This window comes from Dromaius novaehollandiae, chromosome 5 (assembly GCF_036370855.1).
Source record: "Dromaius novaehollandiae isolate bDroNov1 chromosome 5, bDroNov1.hap1, whole genome shotgun sequence".
In the NCBI taxonomy this organism is placed as follows: domain Eukaryota; kingdom Metazoa; phylum Chordata; class Aves; order Casuariiformes; family Dromaiidae; genus Dromaius; species Dromaius novaehollandiae.
In genome coordinates this window covers 17360748-17378979 of record NC_088102.1, presented here as the reverse complement: position 1 = coordinate 17378979, position 18232 = coordinate 17360748, and the positions used below count along the sequence as shown (strand labels likewise).

General features: G+C 43.9%; 1 protein-coding gene and 1 long non-coding RNA gene across 3 annotated transcripts; one reads left to right on the top strand and one right to left on the bottom strand.

Annotated features, from left to right (window-relative positions):
- Nucleotides 1–477: 477 nt before the first annotated feature.
- On the bottom strand, nt 478–2508 carry GSC (goosecoid homeobox). Its single transcript, XM_026107681.2, has 3 exons — nt 1838–2508; nt 1416–1675; nt 478–1003 (listed from the first exon to the last, which is right to left on the bottom strand). The coding sequence occupies exons 1-3, from the start codon at nt 2163–2165 to the stop codon at nt 851–853; spliced, it is 741 nt and encodes a 246-aa protein (XP_025963466.1). The 5' UTR covers nt 2166–2508; the 3' UTR covers nt 478–850.
- Nucleotides 2509–2622: 114 nt separating this feature from the next.
- Nucleotides 2623–12121, top strand: LOC112987682 (uncharacterized). 2 transcript variants are annotated; one of them, XR_003260346.2, is made up of 4 exons: nt 2623–2644; nt 3120–3261; nt 3532–3625; nt 8141–12121. It is a non-coding gene; the product is annotated as an uncharacterized LOC112987682 (long non-coding RNA). The 2 variants fall into 2 exon arrangements; XR_003260345.2 differs by lacking the exon at nt 2623–2644 and having other exon boundaries at nt 2998–3261.
- The last annotated feature ends 6111 nt before the right edge of the window (nt 12122–18232 follow it).

Genomic DNA, 18232 nt, shown 5'->3' with positions numbered 1-18232 from the left:
AGAGCTCAAAAGGGAGCAGAGGCCGTGCCCGGCCTGCCCGAGCCCCGCCAACGGCCGCGGCCTCGCCTCAGGCGCGCGCGGGGGCTGCGAAATGGCACCTGCCGCCTCGCCTCGCCCCGGCCGGCCGCGGGGGCCGCAAAATGGCACCTGCCGCCTCGCCTCGCCCCGGCCGGCCGCGGGGGCCGCAAAATGGCACCTGCCGCCTCGCCTCGCCCCGGCCGGCCGCGGGGGCCGCAAAATGGCACCTGCCGCCTCGCCTCGCCCCGGCCGGCCGCGGGGGCCGCAAAATGGCACCTGCCGCCTCGCCTCGCCCCGGCCGGCCGCGGGGGCCGGGGCCGCGGGGCCAAGTGGCGGCCGGCGGCAGGCGACTCCCCGCGGCGCCTCGGCCCTGCCCCGGGGCTGGGGCCCGCCCGGCCCGGCCTAGCGCCGCGGCCGCCATGCGGGCCAGCCCCGCGGCTCCTTCCTCGGCGCACCCCCCGGCCTTGGTGAAAAGCCACCCCCCGTTTCTCACCCGCAGTTAGCGGGTAACGGGCTACAAACCGTTTGCAGCGTGTCACCCGCCGCCTCGCAGGCCGTTCAGCGCCCCGTTACGCAGCTAACCGCGGAGGGGAGGCCGCGCCGCCCCGTGCAGCGCGGCGGCGGAACCGCGGCCGGACAGAGAAACGCGCCGCCGTCTACCTGTGCAACCCTCCGCAACACATTTTATTTACACGAAATCAGCGCGGGCCAATGTACAGTATATACAGATATATATTTTTTCCCCCTCCGACAAGGCAGAGCTTGTGCAAGACAGTCGCATCCTCCGGAGCATATCCTACAGTCCACGGGAAATGTCCCCTCTGCGCGGGCATCAGCTGTCGGAGTCCAAGTCACTTTTCCCTTCTTCTTGCCTCTTCTCCGGAGACGTTTTGGACGCTTTATTCCATTTTTGCGCGTTTTCTGACTCCTCCGAAGATGATCGCTTTTGCCTCCTCCATTTCGCCCGGCGGTTTTTGAACCAAACCTGTTGTGTGAGGAATTAAACCGTGAGACTAGGACACGACCGCGCCGGCCTCCCTCCCTCCCCGCCCGGCCCCGGCCGCGCGCCCTCCCTCCGCACGCCGCGGGGACCGGGCGCAGACACGGGCGGGCGCCGCGTCTCGCTGCGCGCCGCAAGCGCCGGGCGCGGTGGGGAGCAGCCGCCGCCTCCCGGCGTTCGCTCTCGGCCCTGGAACCGGCTCGTCCCGCCGCCTCCAGCGAGGCGCTCGGCGGATTTAGAGAAACTTCCCCCCGCAAACCTGTTGCCCTCGCTACCGTCAGCTCGCCGCGGCCGGCAGAGCGGAGCGGTGCCTGGGGCCACATCCAGGTACCTCCAGTCCTTTCGCGTTTAGATGCAAAGGGGAGAGGGTGGAAGGAGGTAAAGGGAAGCACAGTACCTCCACTTTCTCCTCTCTTAAATGCACCCTTCTGGCCAGCTGCTCCCTGGTGCCCACGTCTGGGTATTTCGTTTCCTGGAAGAGGTTTTCCAGAGCTTCTAGCTGCTCGTCAGTGAAGATGGTCCGGTGCCGTCTTTTTCGCCTGCAGTGCAGCTGGTTCAGTAACTGCAGCTCCGTCCGGGACAAAGTGCCCACGTTCATGTAGGGCAACATCTGGTGGGGAACAGGGGACATCAGGACCGAGCCGGTGCCCTCGTAACCTACGGACGGACAGACAAGAAGACGACAGGCTTCGCGCGAGGCTGCGAGAACCGCTCCCCGACACCCGCCGCCGCCGCCCCGTCCCCCCCCCAGCTCCCGCACAAAGCAAGCCCGGGCGCCCGGGGAGCCGGCGGGGAGCCCCCCGGCCGGGGCCGCCTTACCTGCGGCGGGGACGCAGGAGCACTGCTGGGCGCCGAGGGGCGGCACGGCGCCGCAGCACGAGGGGCCCACGGGGGCCGCCTGCACATGCAGCTGCCCGTAGTAGTAGTTGTTGTAGCCGATCCTCGATCCGCTGACCGCCGGCAGGCTGGAGGCGGGTGCCACCGCCCGCGAGTAAAATCCGCCGTAGTCGGAGGCGCCGCCGTAGAGCGAGTCCCCGTGGAGGCCGGGGAAGACGACGGGCGCGGCGCTCGGGGGCAGCAGGAGCGAGTCCTTGCAGCGAGGTCTGGCGGCCAGGATGTTGTCGATGCTGAACATGCTCGCAGGCATGCCCCAAGCCGTGCCGGGGAGGGCAGCGGGGACCGGCCGGGGGGAGGGGGCGGAGGGGACGTGGTGGTTGCGGTGGCGGGTGTGGGGGGGGGGAGGCTGGAGAGCCGCGAAATCGAAACTTTTCGGAGAATTTTTAAAAAGGGATCGGAGCGAAAGGAGCGGAGCTTTTTCCGAGGGCAGCTCGCGGGCAGAGTGCGAGTGTGCGAGTGCGAGTGCGTGTGTGCGTGTGCGTGCGTGTGCGTGTGTGCGCGCAGGATCCACCCCGGGAACTTTCCCCCCTCAACTCTCGCCTGTTTACTGGTCTCAACCCAGAGGGCTGCATGGAGTATAATCCATCTGAACCTCTTCCCTTTTTTATACCCAGGCGACGTCATCCTGGATTTAGTTCCTGGTAATATGCAGATGACAAACAAAACCAGATTTGATCCCCCCCCCCCCCCTTTTCGTGGGGGCTACACAAAGGAGTGAAAGGAGCTTGGGTCTGTGTATTGAGAATTAATGAAATTAACCTAATCCTTTCCATTAGTGGGCTTTTTTTGAAAGGCCTCAGATTTAGGCTTGATCTCTGCTGCACCGGCTAATTGCCCAGGTTAATCTTATTAATGCCATTGTGCAGAAGTGGTTAGCAGCTCCTAGCCTTGTCTATTATGCACCTACTTTACTCGTGTTAGTTCACATTAGTGGGTGCGATTTCCTCTGTCTGGGGCTCAGATTCATTATTAATGCTTCGAAGTAGTTAGGAAGCACTTAAAAAAAAAATAAACTCCAATACAATCGTGCAACTTCCCCCCCCCCCCCCCAAGTGTTTTTGTGGCACGGTTTGAGTCTTGCGTCCTCTGGCTCGGAAAACTGAAGGACCATTGAGGAATATGCGTTTTTCTGATTAACGCTTTAAACAGTGAAGCAACAATGTCTTCTGCTGAGAAAATGAACTTTTTTTCTCTCTTTTCCTAGAACACCTGGCGGAACTAGGGCGCGTGAATGTTGTAAACATTTTTTTACACATTCAGACCCAAGCAGGTATCACTTTTTGTTTTTAAACAAGCGAGGAGGTGGAAACGTTAATGACCAGTGCCATCTCAAATCCCCGGGTCTGGTAGGTGTTCTGACTTGCTTTTGATGCTCTTTTCTTTTCTTTTCTTCTCTTTTCTTTTCTTTTCTTTTCCTTTCTTTTCTTTTCTTTTCTTTTCTTTTCTATCATTCCTTTTCTAGCTTAGAAAACAAAGACTATAGAGTTGCGATGATACGGAGAACTTCTTTGTATTCTGCATGTTTCTTGCATTTAAAATGCAGTAGTTTCAAGTCCCTAAAACTCCTTCTATTAAGACGTTTGGCTCTCTTGGTTGCTGGCTCTTGTGATTTGCAGAATACTTCGTCTGTCACGACTGTCACTGGGAATCCACAGGAGGTGAACTGAATAAGATTAGACTATTTACCCCATCAACCCTCCATCAAAGAAGGTAGGAAATTGTACGCATGAAATGAAAACAAGCCATTAAGATCCGTTCACGAGGAACATCTTATTTTTTCCTCAACAAAGAATATCCTCGTTAACGCTTACTCTCAGTTTGTCTGTGTCCTTCTCTCCCTCGATGTTCCGGGATTTATAACTGCGTCTGAAAGTGATGTAAACCTAAAACCTATTTCTAGTAAAAGACTCGTATGAACATCAAGGAAACAAACAACAACAACAAAAGGCTTAGTTTTCACTTTTTAAGTGCCTCGCAATGTGGCTAATTATTCGCATCGTTTCCTTTGCTCCAGTTTATTTGCCGATCAATGTCTTTTCCCCTCTGGCATTTATATTTGAGCTTCGTGCAGATTTTGTTAATTTGATGTGAAGCGAAACTATTCGACAGAGATTTTGGGGGGGGTGGGTTCGGTTTTGAGTTTTGTTTGTTTGCTGTTTCTTTTTGGCAAGCAGTTCCCTGGGTCTGGCTCGGTCACCCCGCGCACAGAGCAGCGCGCTGCCTCATCCCGCGGTGGGGCTGCGTGTTCCCGTCCTGGGCGGCCCTGCCGAGGTGCCCGCGGAGCGTCCTGCGGCGGCGAGGCGGGGGCAGCGGGCGGGGCACCGCCCCGCGGACGGGGCCGCGGCGAGCTCGGCCGCCTGCGCGCACGGGCAAAGCCCCTCCGCCGCCGGGTCCCGCCGGCGGCCCCGGCGCCGCAGGCAGCGCCGGGCTGGGCTCCGCGGGGCTCCGCGCCTCGCCCAGCGCCGACGCCGCGCCCGGGCGCCACCGCGCCGCTCCCGGCACCGCCGGGTCGTGGGGGACCGCGTAACCCCGCTGAAGTCCCGCTCGTGCGGAGCCCCGCGCGGTGGGGTGCCCGCGGCCGGGGCCGACTGCTCCTTGGTGCGTGGCACCGCTCGCACCGGTGTTTCATCTCCGCTCCTGTCCGGCCTCTTGCAGGTGAAAGCAGGCGCCGCGGGGCAAAATCAGGCGTCGCAGGGGCTCCGCTCCGTCACCCGGGCGCGATATCAGCCCTGGCAAGATACATCCCGCTTTTGCTGGGCCATCACTCGCCTTCCCAGCGCGTTTTTCGACCTGGAAGGCTGTGCGAAAGCATGCTCCGCCACACTGCAATGCTTCCCATTTATTCTTAATTACTGGATAGAGTTCATTTTCAAATAACTTCTTACCCCTGTTGGAGAGGTTTTTTTTTTTTTTTTTTTTTAATATTAGAAGTCTTGCCGTGCAAACCCCTGTTTTGACATACACTTCATAAAACCTGCTCTAGGAGTTTCTCATTTTGCATCCACTCCTCGCTAACTTTGCAGACGTAATATTGCGTTAAACAAACAATCATCTGTCACACAATGTCGGGATGAAATTGTAATAACAAATGAAACGCAAGCAAATTGTGTTGCTTAGTGTTGCTAAGCAATTGTTTGTTACTGGAGGATAGTCACAGCATGGGTTGGAAGAGAGATCTAAAGAGGAGTACGGCAGCGGGCAGAACAAGCTGTTAGGTATGAAATAAAGTAAACACTGCACTGATTTTCAATATTATTACCCAAACACGATTTCATACAAAGCAATCACCGTACACAAGTCTATGAAAATTCGCTTGTTGAGGAATCGGCCGGTTTTTTTTATTATTATTTTAAGATATTAAAGAATAATTCCGGCGGTTCAGAGCGCCTCGGGTTTCTCGCACTCGCCCTGCGCGGCCGCGCCGGAGGGGCCGGCGGCAGCAGCGCCCGGCCGCGGCGGGGCCGTCAGCGCCGCGCACCCTCCGCGGGGGGCCGCAGCGCAGCCCCGGCGCGGCTCGGCCCCGCGGCCGGCACCCACCGCCCGGCGGGCGCGGGGCGAAGCTGGGCGAAACCAGAGCTCGCGGCTTGTCGGGGCGGCGAAACCCGCCCGAAAGCAAAGCGCGGCGCAGCGCGGCGCCCGCCGGCTGCCGCGGCCGGCACCCTTCGCCGTCGGCGTTCCCCGGGTTCGTCTCGAATTGCTTGCATCATTACTCCCCCCCCCCCCCCCAAATCATACAATGCGAAATTACCGTAATTTGTTCCCAGAATAAACTTATCTTGGACTTCTTAGGAAAGCCAGTCCGTTGAAAACGAGGCAAAAAAGCGTTTTGTCTAAAGCTTCCCCCTAACAATATCAACTTCTAAAGTTTTCATTCATATAAACTTTATTAATGAAGATCTTTTATTTAAATGTCAGGGGAATTTGAAATTTAGAGTAAATTATGAAGCATGCATGTCTTGCCAAGTCATGGGTCAAATGCATTTGTGAAAAACTGCTAAAAGAGCATATGGTTTTGAATTTTTCTACAATGACTAGTGTTTAAATAAATTGCTTGTACTGCTTAACTTCACGTATAATTTTGACAGAAATTGGCCTATAGCCTTCTGATATGTAAACATTTCAGGCTTTTATGCGGTATAAAAAGACACTTGCTTTTTGGGATCAGCTAAAGCAGTCACCCTGTAATTCAGAAAACTGGCACCTAACATTACATTCTTGCTACATTTCAACTTTCAAGTGGCAGCATAAAGGGGAGAAAGAAGGGACATTTCAAAAGCAATGTTCATTTGGAATTAAAAACTGCAAATGAGGTGAGAATACACCACTTACTATGTGATTGAAATGGATAAACCATAGCATTAATGTGAATTCTCCGTCTTGTTTTCTAAAAAACAACAGACGAATCAGTGGAAACGGACTTCAAGGTAGCACAGACCTGACTTGAATGTCAAATGATTGCCTTGGAACAAAATCTGTCTAAAGTACGAATAGGTGTCATAAAAAAAAAACCTCTGATATCCTTTCTCAATATATTTTTATGAATTGTTTCCCTTTTACGGACTATCCTGTTGCAAATTAAACTGAACTTTTTTGTACAGAATATTGCATAAAATGTATATAAATATTCCATAATCATTTGAATTGCCATTTAGCTGTGTGTTCACTTGCATTTCACCAACTCCAAAGCCTTTTTGCAGTTTTTCTTCCCGCAAACTTCCCATTGACTTCAATTAGCATTTTTTTTTCTTGTGAAGAGCAGAGTAGAACTTGCAGTAAGAGCTTCAGGATACAGGGCATAAAAATAGTGTGTGACTCAGTTTTAGGTCTCCTTAAACTAAAATGATTTTGTACATGTATAAATCCACCAAGCTACTGAATAAATCCATTTATTACTAATATATCTGTCTCACATAAATAAACCTCCTAATGTTGATTGGATGGATAAGCCTAACCCAGTGCTAGACAGAACAGGACCTGGATAGTTGCCTGGTGCCAGACAGCTCAATATGTTTATTTCCTGTGTGCTTTAGCTGGGGCTAAGCTGAAGTTGGAAAAAGGTTTAAATGAACTATATAATTTCAATCTGTTACTGTAGTAAAATCCATATTTATTGTATATGTCAGTTTGTCATACACAGAGTTCTCAAGATACACTACCCCTTTTGTTAGTGTATGGAAGTGATTTTTTTTTTCAGAAATGTAACAAGTCAACATAGACACATTTTGTTGTAGACAATTCAGATGCTATAGCAATTTAATAGCTAATTTGGATTTAGTCTGATGTGATGTAATCTAATGAAGGAAGTAGAATCACTTAAAGATGTCCATGAACAGGAACAAAGCAAAAGAGAGCTCCTTCCCCCCCACCCCCCCACCCCCCCCCCCCCCCCGGTTTCATGTATATTCCAACACACAGCACACTTAGCAAACAGAAAGGTCTAACAATAGTGATAAAGCAGGACAGATGTTTTTTCTCTAAAGAGAAGAAACATGCTACACCTAAACAGATGCAGAACATTGCAAAGGAGATTTTTTTTTTATGATAATAATGTATCTGTTCAAGAGAACAGTGGGAGGACACTTAGGGTCTTTGCACTCACAGGAATCAACAGGAGGTTGCTCTGTTACTTGGTAGTTTTTACTTTTCTTCAGATGCCATTTGAATCAGATACTTTACTAAAAGATATTGTTGTCAAAACTTTTCAAGCCTAGTAAAGTGGGATGATCCAGATATCTACTTTAAGGAAAGGTTTTATACCAAGGGACATGCTGTAGAGCTGATATAGGCATGGCCAACCCATGTTTAAAAGTGACTCTCCACCATCGTACAGCCGACAGCCAAAAATTCTGCAAATTGAACCAAACCATAACAGCGTGCTCAGCAGCTTCCAAGACAAGGTGCCTTCACTCTAATCCTTTAGTACTTTAATTTTTCTCTGTGAAGGTGAGTGATTCTAATTCCTTATGTTACAGATACAGTCACATATGCACATATGACTGTGCTTGGGTAGATATAAATATAGAGTCTAATCCCTGTATATACTGTGTCTAAGCTGTACTCATTTTAAGCATGATTCTGTGATTAGATCTCTTTCTAGGGTTTATGCTAGTATAAATACAGTAATTAAAAAAACAAAACCAAAAATAAAATAAACCAAAAGCCTGCTTTCCTAATCAACAAACATAAACCAAACTAAGACCTCTTTTGTTGATTTGTCTTTTTCAGTGACTGAACTAAGTTTTTGGATCATCATGTGGCACACTGGACTCTAAACCACAAGAGATCCCGAGCACACACAGCTCCAAATCAAGTCAACAGAAATTGTGTGTGGTCTGCACTTATTCAACACAAGTATTATTACACTGGCTAAAACACTTCTTTACGGTATAAACTGTACAGACTTAATGCTACTAGAATCTCTCCTCTCTCCAAAAAGGCACTAGGAAATTACACCCAAAGTAGCCATTTATTTGTAATGTAAAGAGCCTCAAAAAGCTTTTCTAGGGAGTTAGAGAAAAAAAGTTAGATTTAAAAATAAATAAGTGAACCATACAAAAGACACTTACTGCATTGTTCCCTTTAACATACACATAATGTACTTCTGAAATGTCTGTGGTGTTTTAGGAGCTTTAGAGTTTGCAAATATCACTTCAGGGCATAATCCAAGAGTTTTTACTCTAGAGAAAGTAGATCCCCCACCTGTGGAAATCTGTTTATTTGCCAGAGACTTTGAATCAGAATTGAAATGGGGAGATGGATCTTCCACCTGAAAGTTGCATTATCACTCCCAAACACTATATAACTGAAACTTAATAAGCTACCATGACTACGTTCTCTCTCTCTCTCTCTCTCTTCTTTTTTTTTTTTTTTTTTTTTTTTGTGAAGTGTGCCAGATACATAGGTTTTCAATTTTTTAAAAAATACAGGAAATTATATTAAAAATGGATGCTTGCAAAGGTCAAAAGTAGAAACTGGATAATTATAGTAGAGAAATATATAATGAAGGGCAATAGATTTAACAAAAGCAAGACAAATATGCCAAAAGGAATTACAAAATTATTACCTTGGTTAGATGATATTTTGAATGAATGAAATAAATAATATCAGCATAATCAATTTCAGTGACCAATGATTACATTAGACAGATAAAACAGAATCATTCACTGAAGCAATTGAGGCGGTAGAATTGTTTTACTTACCACTAATGTTCTCATCCTTAATCCAGGTCTCTAGTTTAAATCGCACCATTGTCAGTCAACTATATCCCCATTTGAGTTCTGATTTATGCATTATGGGGAAAAAAACAACAGTCTGTTTATAGCAAAGGTCATTTGGGGAATTGAATGCAAGACTCAAAGCACTAGAGGACAGAAGTAAAAAGTTACATTTACATCATCTTATGAAGCTTGGATTTTTTTTCCTCACTATTTCTAAAGCCATTTTTAAATTTGCGATGTTAGTACATTTCAGAGTTTTGAACTTTCTAAAAGTCAATAGAAAAGTTGTACGTTAAATGTGATTATCTTGAAGTCTAGATTAATTTATGGCTCTTCCTTCCCTACCCAACTGCCCCCAATCCAAGAGTAGGTTTTTTAAAGTTCCTACAATATATATTCACATATATTTGAGAATTTTCAGCTTATACTTTTTTATACTTTGAATCTCATTTAATAAGAAAAGGAGTTTTTATGATTTGGGATTATGTGTAACATTCTGGGGCTACAACTATGTCAATCACTCCTATGAATCAGGAAGGTTACACCAGAATTTATGTATTTGTAGCTGTCTTCAGGATGAGACACTTTGTCCTTTGATTTCATCTTTCTTTGTAATTCTTATTCACTGCTTCCCTGTGGTCCAGTCTTCTACCTTTAGGTGAATCCTTTGGAAGGAAACACTGTTCTTTTACAATGATGTAAGTTCTGTTTCTGATGGACTTGTTCCAAAGTTCTAGTAAGATACGCAAGAACATGGTTTGGCCCTGATGCCTGTTTCAGGAGGTCAGTGCAGTGTGCTACAAGATAAAATTCTGGACCAGGAACTGAGCTCAGAGTGTGATACAGCAGCCAGAAGTCAGAGATAGTTCCCTTTTCAGAAGTGCTGTCAATGACATTTCTTTGCTTATGTGCTGACATGATGCAATAAATGTTTTTGATAGTGAGGATGAATTGTTATAGGACTTGTGCCATTGGTGAAGTATTTTCGGAGAGAGGAAAGAATGAATCTCTTTCCCTATTCTGCCTTCTGAAGTGGATACATTAGCACACATCAGCAACTGGTCTGAGGACAAAATACACTCAAAGCGTTGACAACATTTCTTAGGCCATGTCTTCACTGTGTTTTAAGCTCAGGATAATAAATATGCATGCGCTACCACACTGTAAGAATCCAATGGATGCAAGGCATTTTGGGACAGATCTAACCAAAAAATGTTAGTTTACAAAGAATGTGAATTTATAGTGCATTCTTGGTCTACACTAAATCTGCACGTGAAAAAGTTTTATCATACCAAGAGTACTCTGTGTTTAAAGTAAAACTGTTGGGCTTTTATCTTGGAATACTTCATATTTAGTAGTCACCTATAAAGATAAGGGAATGCTTGCCTTTTAGGAGCAAAGATCTTTCTTAGACTCCAGTGCAGAACAGACCTTCTTTCCTTTTCCAACCTCCAAATTTTACTCCAGCAGCAGCTGTCCTGGTTACTGTCTGCACTTCTGTTTGGCTGCTCCAGACCTTTGAACTTTATGTAGGTTACAAAATTTGCACTTGCAAACAGGGCACGAAGACTGATTTGAAACAGCAGCTGGTGGCAGCAATGTCTATCTGTTTCCGTCGGTATTTTGTACATGTATCTGAAATGTTATCTGTCTGCGTATCATAAAGCATTGCAAAACCTGTGGTGGACGTGATGTGGAGTTCCAAAGTATATACATTTTGTAACATACATTAGACAAAGTTATAAAATGTTTGGGGAAATGTTCACTCTTTGTAACCCCGAAAGTTTTCCCATGTACCTATACTCAGCTTGTCCAAAGCAGGTAGCGCACTATTTTGGTTAACTTTGATTGCAAAATATTTTCTTCAGAAAGACTTCTAAGGACATTGGTTACCAGATGACTAATGCCATAGCCTAGCAATTAGAGTTTAAATCCCACTAATTTTAGGTTCTCCTAACCTCAGCCTGCCCTAATTCAGCAAAAGGAGACTGTCCTGCATTGAAACATTACCAGGATCCAGGGAAGCCAGAGGATAACTTTAAGTATTTTGTACAAACATTCCCTAGCCTATACTCTGGTCTCAAGAACTGGATTCTTAATTCAAAGATGATTTCAATGTGAACATCAAGCTCTTGAAAGAGCGATATTAAAAGAAATTTGACATTCTTGTGCACAGAATACCTTGCCTTCAAAAATGACTGTGATTAACATAAACTTTAGCTTACTATGCCATTTGCTTGCTCTGTTCTCTAAGAGAGAGTGATTTATAGACAGTCTTCAAACTGTCTTTAAAGTTTCTGTACTATAAAATGCACTTTGTTGTGTTGTATATTGTGAAACTTCAAAGAAGTCTCAGAGAAGAAAGTTGAAGCATTCAGTTTTCTCAGGTAGTCCAGGAGTTAGTGTACACACAGCAATTGTACTAATAAATTGATTTAGAAATCAGTCTTATTTTAACTGGTGCCATTTCTCTGTGAAAATCCAGAAGAGAAAATATAGCCATTAAAAATTTAACACCATTAATTCAACTTGCAGTTGGCTTTTCTGCCTATTTACTGAGTATGGAACAATTCTACACTAACTATTTGTGAAATGCTGGGTATAACGGTCCATTTTTTTCAATGACTGAAGCAACAGCAAACTACAGAACCATGGTCTGAGAGCAACTGGAGTATTAAAGATGCTATTCATAAAGAGAAAGATACGTAGGAAACAGAGTCACACAGTTTTTGTATTCCCTTATTCTGTGGCTTACTCATGTCACAGTAGCCCAGCAACCTATAGAGCTCCACATTTACCCTCTCTCTCTGCTCTAACTCAGCTGCTATCATGTGCTTGAAATTGAGCACTGATTTTAAACATCCTCAAGTCTGACTGGTGAGCACATATTTTTTTCTGATGTTTCATTTATGATGTTCATTTGGTGGGATTTAAACATAGTCTTGCTTTTACAGCTTGAAGGAAAATAAAAGTGCAAGGCGATTGTATTGTTTTGGCACTCGGATAAGTATTGCATAGTGATGCATACATTGAAAAGAAAAAAATACATACTTCGAGAAATAACGCTGAGGTTTCCTGTTAATAGCACCCTTTGCTATAAAACATTGTATAAACAGGGTAGAGTAAGGGGTAGTAAAAGCTGCTTAGATCAGGGAAGAAAAACATATTTAACATTCATGGCATTCAACATAGGGCTTTAATAAATAAACACATAAAATACACACACAGAAGAGATCATTACATTTCAGGCAAGGAGCAAGTGGCAATGCATTCAAATTTACAGCACTAACAATCAGCTTGAAAGACAACCACCACAGATTTCTTCCTTGGATGATTCTGACTTTGTGTAATCAGGCTGTGCTTATAATGCACCCTGTGAATTAAGTAGTTCAGAATCCCAATGAGAGAAACGCGTAGATGTAGTCAGTACTCCTCAAGGACTGTAGCTAGCGACGTGCCTGCAGCTCAGATCATTTTCGTATCATTGGTCAACAAAGTCTGCATGCTTTGCAAGATTAAAATATGATTCATTGCTCCCAGAGGCCAGCAGGAAGGCCTTGTGCCACTGTCTAGCAAAGGGGAAAGCTGGACTCATCTCCTTTCACTTTGTTATTACCTCATTTTCTAGGACTGCTCTGAACCACATTAGACAACACCTCTATGGCAGGTAAGCTGCATGTGAGAGAAGCCCAAGCCCCTAAGCAAGTTATGCTGGCACCAGACTGACAGTAAGAGTATTTCAGCAAATCTTCAGCACCTTTGGTTTTAAGAGGAGTCGGATTAGGTTTTAATTCAGATTACATTGCAAATACCTTCCTGTGGGATAACTGGCTAATTGCAGGGATAGATGGAAACCACAGGACCACTTGGGGAATTAAAACTCTCAGGAAAGCACTACTTACTCTCAGGGAAATTATCTTGCTGTTGACACTGGGTGTAAACCACAGGTCTATTCCTTCCACAACAGGGTAGTAAGTAGGTTGGCAAACATGAAAAGGGCCAAACACTTTAATACCATTACAGAAAGCCCTGATAGAGATCCCACTGTTTGGGGTCCAAAGTATCACTATTGTTACTGAATTGTTGTTCTATACTGACCTTTTACACTACAGTCAAACTTGTGGAAGTAGAACAAATTTTTAAGTAATTTGTTTTACATCAAGCAAGTTGCAGATTATCAACATAAAGTCAGTGTGTTTTAATTACAATGTTATTTTGAGATAGCCTTTGCACTAGCTTAGTGCTTTGAACCACTGACTGCTGTTTTAGCTATATTTATTTTAGCTGAATTCAAGTAGATTAAGAATGATTCAAATTAAATCAGAACAAGCCATTCTAGAACTGAGAGAAAGAATATTGAGCCCATATAAGCATTTGCATCAATTTAGTTAATCCAACCTAGAGAAAAAGCTAAGAATATTTTAGGTGTTCAAGAGGATCAAGAAAAAGTGTTTTTTACCCATTATAGAGAAAAGCTTTTGGGGATTACATTCTGCTAATGCATCAGAGGATTATTTCTAGATGCTGAAAATATCAGACCTACTTTTTTATGAGAAGTGGGCCAAAATTGAAAGAACAGATTTGAACTCTTGAATTTGTGGGTTGGAATGTAATTCTCACACCTATTTATCCAGCCTTGCCAGACTTATTACCACTACTTGAGCACTAGGAATGAACCTACTTTTACAGCTTTGTTTCCTGATCAGATGCAAAATTGCAATACATTTTATGGTTTTGGGCTAGGTAGAGCCAAAGCCTTGCAGAGCATCATTCCATTCAAGACCAAGTATTCTCATCACGATCACCTAATATCTGAGGTCTTCCATTTGGAGCTTGATTTTTTTGATGATATTTGTGGGATTTTAACAAGATGTTACTGAACCACAGCTTCGTGCAAATCCAACAGATCCAACACCAGCATCTTCAAACTCTATCTCTGTAGCTGTAACAAGTCTGGAAAACCAGTTGATCTAGTGCCAGCTGACCAGACAAACAAGCTGTGTTAGCAGAATTTGGTTTCTGAAGCAATTTTTTTAGGAAGCTATTCATCCCACAAACAGTCTAGGATTTAAGTTTTATGCCCATCAAATATTTTTTCCAAACCATATCCTCACAAACATAAGGAATCCTAACAGTATTAAAACCAGGGAAATTATAGAATCTAGGACTTTAAACTGAGCCTTACTTGGAGCACATTTGAGGAAACAGAATACACATTCACCAGGAATAAGAGCCAGTTGTAAACCAGTACAAACAACTGTAACCCCATCTATTTTTCCTTTCAAGAACACTGGTATCCTATTGAACACCTTTTCCTCCTATTATACAATTCTGCCTTTGCAATAAAATCAACTGTCTGCAACAATTCTAGTTTGTCGTATGGTTAATACCAATAATGTACTCAAAATTGATGTTTAACAGAGTGAACTGATTTGTTAGAGTGTTAATAGCCACAGACTTTAACTAATAAACAGATCATTAACTGCTGGTAATAAACAACTTGCCAGGATCATTTATTATTTAAGAACATACTTTGTCTTAAGAAAAGATGGCTCCATTTAGGTCTGTGTATGACACCTTTCTGGTTGTCACTCAAAGTGTGAGACATAGACAAAGCTACAGAGAAAGCACCCCCCACACACTACATCAATTTCTATTAAAAAGTATTGTTTTTCATCAGAAAGCAATTGTGAGAAAAATATTAACTACTTCCGCTGTTCAATGATACAGTCAGCATTTTTACAAAATTCATTTTTAACATCACCTCTAGTCTTTGTTTTTGCTACCTACTTTCCAGATCTGATTAAATATTGTAATGTCCTCATCCTGCTTACCATATAGGATATCACTGCCACAAACACTTTTCCTTATGGAAGTAGCTCTATGTGGGAGATACTATTTACATGCTAAGAACTTTCATAGTGGAGAAGAAAGGCAAATAGAACAGAAAAGCTACATGGATTTTGTTATGGGGAAAACAGAAAAAAAGCAGCTTAAAATGGTTCCTTCTGAAAAAAAGAGTGAAACAGAGACTTCTCCTGTGAGAAACTAAGGTGCAGGAAGGAGCTACAAATTTGAAAATACATTTTATAACTATTTTAGATGATGACTGCAGAGATGGAAGGAACAGTAGAAAACCCTTGTCTTCCTATAGGTCTCCAGCCCATTCCACTTGTAATAAAGACTTTCAGGTAATAAGCAAGCCATTTGCATGTTGTGCTGTTCTTATTTTGTCAATATTTACAGTTCAACAGGACAGTTCCATTTCATTTTCCTTTCTGTCCTCTCTCATGACAGGAGATGGCACAATACCAATCTGACTGAAAAGCAGAGGCGCATCCTAAGACTTACTGTTGACACTAAATTTAAGCTACCAAAGCAATTGGATGAAAGTGCCCTGACCTTTTCCCTACATTACTTCAAAAACCTTATTACTCATTCCAAAAAGATACAACCATATATTCTGAATTAGGGTGACATATAAAAGAAGCTCAATGACTGGTTGCTGATATCCAGATTTTTGATTAAGAATTATAATAGTAATTTCTTTTCTAGCATCTCCTTGGAGGCATCAGCAAAAATTACGAGATTATTTTGCTAAGTGCTGTGCAAATACACTGGAAAAATGCCCCAAAGAATTTATATACTAGCTGTAAACACAATCTCAAGGCTAAAATGGCAACTCTTAACAATTAACTCTAAATTCCTGCTGAGATGCACATACAACATTTAACGGCAGAAAGCAAATGCAATTGAAGAATGCCTTTTTCATGCCAAATCCTTTAAAGGGTGAAGAAATGTCCTTTAAGGAGAAAGTTTTCACTGTATTGTTTTACATTCCTGTGCAAGCCAGGGAGAAGGCATTTTAAGATCATCATTAAAATAATTCTGACTTTAAACTAATATCACAAATTGGCTATTACTTCCAGTAAGAAACAAAAACTGTATTTGCATGCTGGTTGGAAAAATGCTTCCATTTAATTGCTTGTGGAAGAAGCACTTTATTTATAGACATACTGTGCAGGAGGAAATTTGGCTCTCCTACCATATAATAAGATGCATGGATCTCTGCCAGGAAGCTGGCTATCCCAGGACATTTGGTGTTCCATATACCAAGAATGTGGAACTGCTTTGCCTATAAACAGAGAAGGCTTTTTTTCCAAGGATACTTTAACACATGCCTTTTCTTGGATGCAAAAGTGAAAAATTAGTGCAACTAAACAGTTACGTAATCGCAACAAAAAGAACTTACTTTGGTATATTTACTACCAACAGCTTTAATTAGCTAATGAAGAGCTAAGACGGATTACTTGCCACTCTTCCTTTTTCCATTTATGGAAGATGCTGAAAAAAAACCCCTCCTCGGTTGTAAGGGTTTCAAATATAATTCTTAAAAATCAGGGTATTACTTACACAAGTATTTCCACTCAGCAGGATGACTCACATAACTAAGGATTGCAAGACTGGAATTTACTAATCTGTAAGAGACAGTGCATCCAATTAATTCAGCTGTTTATTTAGGCTGGGTTTTTTTGCTCTTTATTATCTTCAATCTCTTTGACCGCAGGGGAGAGAAGGCTGTGGGTCAGGGGGAGGAGGTAGAGATGGATTTTTGAAGAGAAGCCACAATTAGCTCAATTCTTGGATTGAACTCAGGAATGTTGTTTCTGCTAAATAGCTCCTTAAATGGAATATTTATAAACTGGAAGCAAGGCTATAATATTAGAAGGGAAGCAAACCCCAAACAAAATAAACCAAGACGCAACAGCCTCTAGGTTAAGATGCTGGCACGATGATATAATCCAACCCAAAGGGCAGGGAAGGCAGGACCGCGTCACCGGTAGCAAACCCATGTGGTACACAGAGCGTGGCCAGACCCCAGCGCTCCAGTGCCCTATCTGAGAATAAAAACGTGTTTCACATACGCAGCCTATACAGCCATGCACTACCATGCCCAGCATCCAGCATGGTTTATTCAAAGTACATTTCATTTTTTATTGCACGAACTACAGGGCCCAATCCAGCTCCCGTGGAAGTCATTTGGACTTACATAGGGACAAGTTCAGGGCCACAGTTACTTTCCAATCAAAATAAACCATAAAGGTATAATGCAAAAGATTTGTGCCAGCCCTCCACACAAGACTGAATTTAGTCACTGAAGATCAGGGTATTTGGGGACATCATCTATTTTGTAACTTCATTAAAAAAAATCACATAATTGAGCCATAGCTTGTCCAAAATCTAAAATTATTTTCCACATTTAAAAAATTTTTATAGACAAACTTTGCTTGCACTGTAATATCTCAAGGAAGCTTGTTAAATGGCTTTCCAAGGCTATATAATCTTTATTAAAAAATTATAGCACTGTATCCTGGACACAAAGAGAAAAGAAATAATCTATTTTTCAGATCAAGCTCTTGAAGCCTTGCAGTAGTGGAAAATACATCTAATTCGCTCTCAATTTCCATTTAACATTTCCTGTTCCAAATACAGAGACAGTTGTCTCCTAAAGTCACTTTAGTGCATTTATAAATTGCAACAGTACTGTTTCTTTGACAAATCCATTTCAAAACCAATAAAAAACCATAATGGGATTAACTGCTTGGAAATTTAGTTGAAGAGTTTAGTTCTTAATAAAGCAAAACCCAGTATGTTAATATATTAAGAGTGTGAAACAAAGTTAATAAGGGGAAATGGAAAGAGGAGAAATAGAGAAGCAATAGGATTTTCTTGCACCCTGTTAGAGGCTGCTATACAACGATTTGCCGCCCCCATGGCATGTGCTTCCCAGCCGTCGCCAGCACACCTCTCTCATTGCTGAAGCCATGGGGGCAGAATGGAGAGAATAAATCCTAGCGATGGAGAACACGACCCTCCCTGTACCTGCTCCAGCCCGGCTTTGGGAGCCCACTGGGTCCCCACAGCCTGGAGGCGGCACCCCCCAACCTGCTGCTGAGTCCTGGCCCAGCTCATCGCCTGGGCCAGCGCCTGAGGGAGAGGCAGGGGGCCAAGAGTTTCACTCCTACATCATACCGAATGGATTTTCTTAAAGGGGGTTATTGCCATAGCAGCAGCAGTTCAACATAACCAGAACCGTGGT

Excerpts from the sequence above, each read along its gene's own strand:
- GSC (XM_026107681.2), bottom strand. The coding sequence starts at position 2,165 with ATGCCTGCGAGCATGTTCAGCATCGACAACATCCTGGCCGCCAGACCT. Across the intron at positions 1,676-1,837 it reads CTCCTGCGTCCCCGCCGCAG|GTTACGAGGGCACCGGCTCG; the intron begins GTAAGGCGGCCC and ends GTCCGTCCGTAG. Across the intron at positions 1,004-1,415 it reads TAAGAGAGGAGAAAGTGGAG|GTTTGGTTCAAAAACCGCCG; the intron begins GTACTGTGCTTC and ends CTCACACAACAG.